The following is a 7286-nucleotide window of genomic DNA, read 5'->3' on the forward strand; positions in this document are numbered from 1 at the left end:
CTTCGTTGTTTTTGAGTTAATACTTACCATTCAGACGCACAATGGGCTAGGACCCATGATTTCGTGGCCAATAACTGAAGGTGAGCTACGGGGTAAATTTTGTACTGAATGAATAGAGTACTAGTCCATTATCATTGTTGAAAAATTCTATCAATTATTGAACTCTGGCTTTGAAGTAACAAGACTATGAAAATCTGAGAAACCATTGGGATGAGTTGACACAAGTTTCAATGAGCGCCACCACTCGCCACCGGCTGTTCCGGCTGATCTTTTTCTATCATAGTTTACTTCTGGCCTTGTTGTGTACGAAAGTGACCCGACATCGTCCACCTTTTTGACGTTTGAAAATTTACGGAATCATATAGTGCATCAGATTGTACGTCTTTTTTTGTTAAAAGGATTTGTTAAACCCGTGAAAGTAAAAGTTGCTAAATAAAACCAACACCGGGATCATACATGTAACCCCAGGTCGAGGATCCTATCAACTTTTTGGGTCAATCGGACCACCCCCTTGCCGCCAGGGGGTGTGGTCTGGGCAAAATGAGATTCTTAGTGCAATTTAATCTATAGATGAAATAGGGTAAAATTAAGTGTTCCCGAGTTGTGCCACACCCCCTAGCTCGTGGGGGTGTGGTCTGGGGGAAATGAGATTTTCACAAAATTGAATCTATAGATGAAATACAGTGAAACAGAGCGTTCCTGCGATGGGAGTGGTTGGGGTAAAGTGAGTTTGATGCTACTTCGGTATGCGTGTTTGCGGCGATTTATTTACACGGAGGGGGATGTGAAGGTCGACGATTTAAGTTGAATTATTTTTATTCAAGTATGCCTTAAGTATAATCAGTCACTGGACTTTCTCAGAAAACTGATGTGGTAGCAGGAAAGTATTTTAAAACAACACCCTCTATGGTAGAGGAGTCTAAATTAAAGACATTTCTTGTTAGGAGGTTTAACGGCCAATCGTGGCATGCTTAACAACATTGACAGTTAAAATTACTCGGATTACTTTCTAAATTGTTGACCGAGTGGTGGTTTTGGAAACCTTAGATCAATGGGCGAACCAAATATTTCCAGATTTTTTAAAAATTCGTTCACACCCCCTTGAAATTAGTCACAACGTCAAAGAAATTATAAAATATAATTAATGAATACCGCTAAATTTCAAAAACTAAAAATCAAAGTTAATGTCGGAAAAATACCACCGGCTAGGGGTTACACGCCACACCCTCAGTGGGTGTGTCCCTCGGGTACTTTTAGATTTGAACGGAACCATGCCACGTGATGATTTTTCTCAGCTCGACAAGGGGGACTCGACGAAATACCTAAAATTGGGAAACCGCGCCCCCAGTTGGTGTGGTTCCCAGAAAATTATCGATATTCTAATAAAACCATGTCATGTGATATATCATTTTTCTCAGCTCGACGAGCTGGTTTCGACGGAATACCTAAACTTGGGAAACCGCACCCCCAGGGGGTCCCAATCTGCTACCTGGTGGTACGATGTCCCAAAGTCATCCTTAGGATCTCCCAATGTCCGCCGAAAACTCATCTTTAGGATGTTCCCCTATCTTAATAGCATTGGGACGGGTTGACTTTAGGACGTCGTACGACCAGATGGCAGATTGGAGTGTGGTTCTAAGCAAATTTTCGATCTTAACGAAACTATATCATGTGATATATAACATTCCTCAGCTCGAGAAGAGGGACTCGACGGAATATCTAAAATTGGGAAACCGCGCCCCCAGTGCGTGTGGTTCTCAGAAACTGTTCGACTTTAATAAAACAATGCCATTTGTTATATATATATATTGTTTTGTTATAGGGGATCTAGACAGAATAATTAAAACTTATAAACCACACCCCCAGTGAGTGTGGCGTTCAGCGACTTAAAGTTGTTTTCCCCGATATTAAATTTCTCTCATACCGAAATAGCACTACCCGTAATTTTGCGCTTTCACGAAGGCTCGTGTTTTCGGTTGTGGCGGTTTTGAGTGCATTTTCAGCTCAAATTTAAATTTGTCAGAAAGTTGTATTTTATAAGCTTAAGTAAGGCTATATCAAAAACGAAAGAACAAAATCATTTTTTCTCAAAAATGACTAAAAATAAAATTATAAAATAGGTTTTTCAAAAATTGAAACTTTGTACTCTATTTCTGAATTTTGAAAAGCGCAACAATAAATTGTGAAAAATTAAAATTTTTAGAAGCGGGTTTTTCTTATTTTGCGTAATGCAATTCTAATCATTTTGTCGAAATTTCCTCGCTGAGTTAAGAGAAATGATGTATTACATGACATGACGTAGTTTAGTTAAATTTAGTCGCTGAACGCTGATTTTAGGTATGTATTCCGTCGAAACACCCATGTCAAGCTGAGAAAAATGATGTAACACATGGCATGGTTTTACTAAAATCGAAAATTCTCTAAGAACCAGACCCACTGGGGGTGCGGTTTCTCAGTTTTAGGTATTTCGTCGAAAACCTCTTGTCGAGCTGAGAAAAATGATATGGTTCCTTAAAAATATAAGTCACCAAGGGCCACACCCACTGAGGGTGTGGTTCGTAAAGTTTAAGCATTCAATCGAATTCCTCTCGTCGAGCTGAGAAAAATGATGTGTCACACGACATGGCTTCGCTAAAATCCAAGGCTCGCTTAGGACCACACCCACTGGGGGTGTGGTTCGTAATTTTTAAGCAATCAATCGAACTCCCCTCGTCGAGCCGAGAAAAATGACATGTCACACGACATGGTTTCGTTAAAATATAAAAGTCAACAAGGGCCACACCCACGGGGGGTGTGGCATGTGACTATTAAAAATCTTCGAATTTAAAAATTTGATCGAGAATTGCTAAAATTTGAGAATCCAAGTCTTATATATGCCAACATCATTTGCAATAACAGATGCCTAATAATCTTAAGAAAAAAATGACGCATTTATAATAGATGAACACCATTAGCAATGTATTCAGCCAAAGAATATTTTAAAGTATATTTTAGTAGTCTCGACATGTGCCATTTTTGCGCATGCCCAAGCGTGGCCCACATTCGAATGTGGTATTGGAATTTCATACATTCCATCTGAATCCCTATATATACCCAAGAAGAATGATATGTCGCATGCTTGGGTTTATCTTTGACAAAAATTGTGTTGATGGCCACATCCCCTAGGAGCGTGGATTTGAATTTCGTGTCCTGCATCTTAATCCCCTCATAAAGTCAAGAAGAATGACATGTCGCATGCCTGGGTTTACTTAAACTAAAGAAGGTGTTGATGGGCACACCCCCTGGGGGTGTGCCAGGTTGCCACTTAACATTGAATCACATAGCCCATGCTTTACTTTATATTTGTACGCAACGAATTATTTTTATGATTTTAAGTGCGGCGTATATGTATTTTTGGCCACCAAATCATAGGTCCTGGCCCATTGTGGCAGTGGTAGGGAATTTTTTAAGTTGCAAAAAAATCTTGGTCAGACGTTCAAACCTTAATTTTTTTCTGCATATTTAATATACCATGGAAAATACACAATTTATGCAGGGGCATCACCATTCCTGTAATTTGCCATTTGCCTAACTATTTACATTCATAGGACCAACAGGTGTATTTATTATTAAGTTGTCACTTAACACTGCAACTATTCAATGGAAACGATGAATAAATCATATGTATGACTCATAAATGAGGTATGGATGATTTGTTTTTCTTGAGATATGAATTTGACAACATCTCTATTAAGGGGTGAAAGTGAAAGCCCTTTATAAGATCGTTATATCCGTTTGTCCGATTACGTAAAAATTAGAACGACGATATACAAGCCCAAATCCTTGATGGGGTGTAGATATTGAATTTCTAAGGTTCATACCCTCTCAAAATTCATAAGCTCATTTACATACTTAGGAATGTAATGTATTTACGCATACATACCTACATATTGATATGTGTTTTATTTCAGAAAAAATGTTATTCTGCCCTAACCACACCACCTGGCGCCAAGGCAAGGAGGGTGGTCACATTAGCCGCAAAAGTTGATAAGATCCTCCCCCTGGGGTCAGGTGTATGATGTCGCAAACCGATTTCGATTACCATGATCCCTTATTCACGAAATTAAGATAATTTATTTGGAGATGAAGAAAAACAATTATTTCCAAAACCCCATATTCATTAGTAAGTAGGTGCATACGTAAGCTTCCTGTTTACCATTTGCATACTTTATTGTTTTTCTCAGGTGAGGCTATGGTTAGAATAAACAACCCAAAACCAAACTTGTGTTACATTCCCTTACGAATAACTTCCCTGAAGTAATATATAAATATCAATATTATGAAACCAGGGAAAACAGAAACACGCAAATAACATTTATACTCGTTCCATTTTACAGTAATATTCACACGCTCGTACGGTTTAGTAGTGCAGACAAAGATATCAGTAAAAACAAACAGTACGGTGATATTATTGACAGCCTCAACTTTGTAATCTCTTTTAAGCAAATAAATTCCTGGGTACAGTAGTGTATGAAGAAGTGAAATCTTATCCAGTCTTGTACAAACTACGAACGAGATGCATTGAACTTTATTAAATTGCACACACAAGTGAAAGAATCGATCTCACCAAAGGTAATATAAATTATTATTGTATTTATTTTTTTCCTGATGGCTGCATTGTCTACTTTTAATATATCTAATTTAAACAATTTGTAATAATTTAAAATTTGTTTAATTGTAAAAGGTGTGATGAAGCATAAAAATTGCGGAACCGGTCACACCTGGTGATTAAGTGCATCCAACATCGGTTGAAAGTGTTTTCCTTTCAGAAAAAAGTTATTTTTTAATTTTTTTTAATTTTCCAAAACTCTAGATTTGAGTTGTAGAGGAAAAAAATCACCCCGACAGACTGAAAATCTTAAGATCAATTTTTTTGTGTCTTTCGAAATTCCGGTTTAGATTATGTGGTAAATAACTTCATGCCTCGTGAATGCGTACAACTATGCAAATACGCACAAATAATTATGCAAATAACTATGCAAATACTCATATGGTAATACGCATAAATAATTCCACTATTTATACACGTCCCAGGTGTCTCGCGTGGTTCGTTATTTTTATCTAAAGCACCCATCGTTAAAAATTCAACCCTTTTGTCAAACGTACAAAATACACAATTCAGTACATATTCACCTTTCACGCTCACTCAACAAACTTCCGTAGTAACTTAAATATTAGGGACAAAGTTGGTCACTTTTGTAGCCAATCAATAACTGGAGAAAATGTTAAATAGTGGAGGAATATATTGATAATTTTCCCCACTAAATTTTTAAATTCAGGTAGAATTTCTCTACAAATAAATTTAGAGAAGTCAAACACATAATTTTTAGCTTGAAGCCCACTAAGCGAAATGGATCTCTTACCACGGAGAAAATTTGCATGCTCCACGTGCCCTAAAAAGTTTAGATGGAAGAAAGATTTTGCCAGGCACGTGATCACACACGACCCAGACGCCAAAGTGAAATGCAAGGTGTGCAATTATGAAATTTAAGGCATTCTTAACCATTCGAGTTCTCACTTTACCCCTATTTTTTTGTTTAGATATGCGGAAAAATTTCCAAGAACCCAATCGCCTTGTCGCATCACATGAAAAATCTTCACACTAACCGTAAACGACCCATTTGCGAAATTTGTCGCCGGGTTTTTCACAACTCGCCCACTTTACGACGACATATTAAAACCATCCACAGCACGAGTGAACGACCACGTTTGCCATGTGGATTTCCGGGCTGTGAGAAAACCTTCCAAAATAAACAACATGTTTCGAGACACGTGAGTGCTGAACATGCCGAGAACCCGGTCCGATTTCGGTGCACACTTTGCGAGAAAGAATTCAAATTAGGAATGCAACTTGAGCAACACATTCCCACCCACACGACCGAGAAGCCGTACAATTGTGCCACTTGTGGGAAGAGTTACGCCCTCAGGGGAAACATGATACGTCACGAGGTAAATAAGAAATATGTGATGACAAAATCATACCTGTTCAAAAATTTAGTTTTCATTCAAAAGTCCTGATTTTCTGTCGCACTTGATCCAACTTTGTTTCATTCTTGGCACCATGTGTTTCGCATAGGGTGAAAAATGAAAGGAGTGAAACATTCACAGTCATTCATACTTGAGTCATTTTCATTAAAATGGCAAGAATTTCATCCTCATTCACTATCATAATCAGTGAAATGAATAAAAGTGAACAGGTATGGAAAAAATACCAATATGCATATTCATTTTGCAGAAGACCCATTTGCAAAAATCTGCCCGAGATAAGTTACAGTGTACCGTCTGTTTTGCTACCTTGTTAAGAGATTCTCTACAAGGCCATATCCGCGTTGTGCATGAAAATCGGAGGAATTATCCGTGCACATTTTGTGACAAGAGATTCCCCAAGTCATCAGAATTGAAGCGTCACGTGGACCAGAAGCATGCCGCGAATAAAGAGAAGATCCATACCTGCGACAAATGCGAGTACAAGAGCCACTCAAAAGTCAATTTAGCTTGGCATGTGAAACGTCACAATCCTGTGAGTTGGCGCGAGTGTTACTTTTGCGGGAAACAGTTTGCCAGGTTCCAAGAATTGGTTAAACACTGTAATCGAGTTCATACTCTCGAAGCGTAAAGGGCTCAATGTGTTTTACATATGTGGTATAGTTTTGTTCTTGGGTTATCGTACTAATTTTCAATCAAATATAGTATTGTGCAAGCGATGTAGAAATGTTTTATTTAATTAAAAATTTTGCTGAGTTGTCACATTTTCGTTGTTTTTGAGTTATTATAAATATATGCTCCGGCTCGAAATGCTTGATTACGGGATTATTTATCTAAACAAGTAGAGTGCACTTTCTTTTATCGGAGACCTAAAACCACAACGTATATCCTTTGCTGCGGCGTGAATTGTATACCTAAAATCCTGAGACTAAGGCTGATTTACCATATTAATATCATACATGATGATAACATCTGATTTTCTTGTAGCCTTACCTAAGCTATCTTCAGAGCCGTACCGTCAAATTGTCAGGCCTGGTATGAGCTTCAGGGCCGGGCCCTCTGATAAGTTCAATATCTTCGATATTATATTATCGTGTTCGCTCCAGAATACTAGAGCATTCTGGAACGACGAAGAAAATATTATACGAGAGCACATTATTTTCCCAGTTCCATGGGAAAATGGTGACAATTTACCTGCGCTATTAACTCAGCCATATTTTTGAAAACATCAGCGGGACGGAGAAAATTCAGTTATATGCACC

At 38.0% G+C, this 7286-nt stretch overlaps 1 protein-coding gene across 3 annotated transcripts; it reads left to right on the forward strand.

The window, feature by feature from the left end:
• The first annotated feature begins 3981 nt into the window (after positions 1-3981).
• On the forward strand, positions 3982-6786 carry LOC110857270 (PR domain zinc finger protein 5). Of its 3 annotated transcripts, XM_022105893.2 has the most exons (5): positions 3982-4611; positions 4724-4946; positions 5370-5509; positions 5581-5988; positions 6275-6786. In XM_022105893.2, the coding sequence occupies exons 3-5, from the start codon at positions 5390-5392 to the stop codon at positions 6653-6655; spliced, it is 909 nt and encodes a 302-aa protein (XP_021961585.1). In that variant the 5' UTR covers positions 3982-4611; positions 4724-4946; positions 5370-5389; the 3' UTR covers positions 6656-6786. The 3 variants fall into 3 exon arrangements, with proteins under 3 accessions (XP_021961585.1, XP_035713721.1, XP_035713722.1); XM_035857828.1 differs by having other exon boundaries at positions 4724-5509; XM_035857829.1 differs by lacking the exon at positions 4724-4946.
• Positions 6787-7286: the final 500 nt, after the last annotated feature.

The sequence above is a fragment of the Folsomia candida genome, unplaced genomic scaffold (genome assembly GCF_002217175.1).
Source record: "Folsomia candida strain VU population unplaced genomic scaffold, ASM221717v1 Fcan01_Sc018, whole genome shotgun sequence".
Lineage (NCBI taxonomy): Eukaryota > Metazoa > Arthropoda > Collembola > Entomobryomorpha > Isotomidae > Folsomia > Folsomia candida.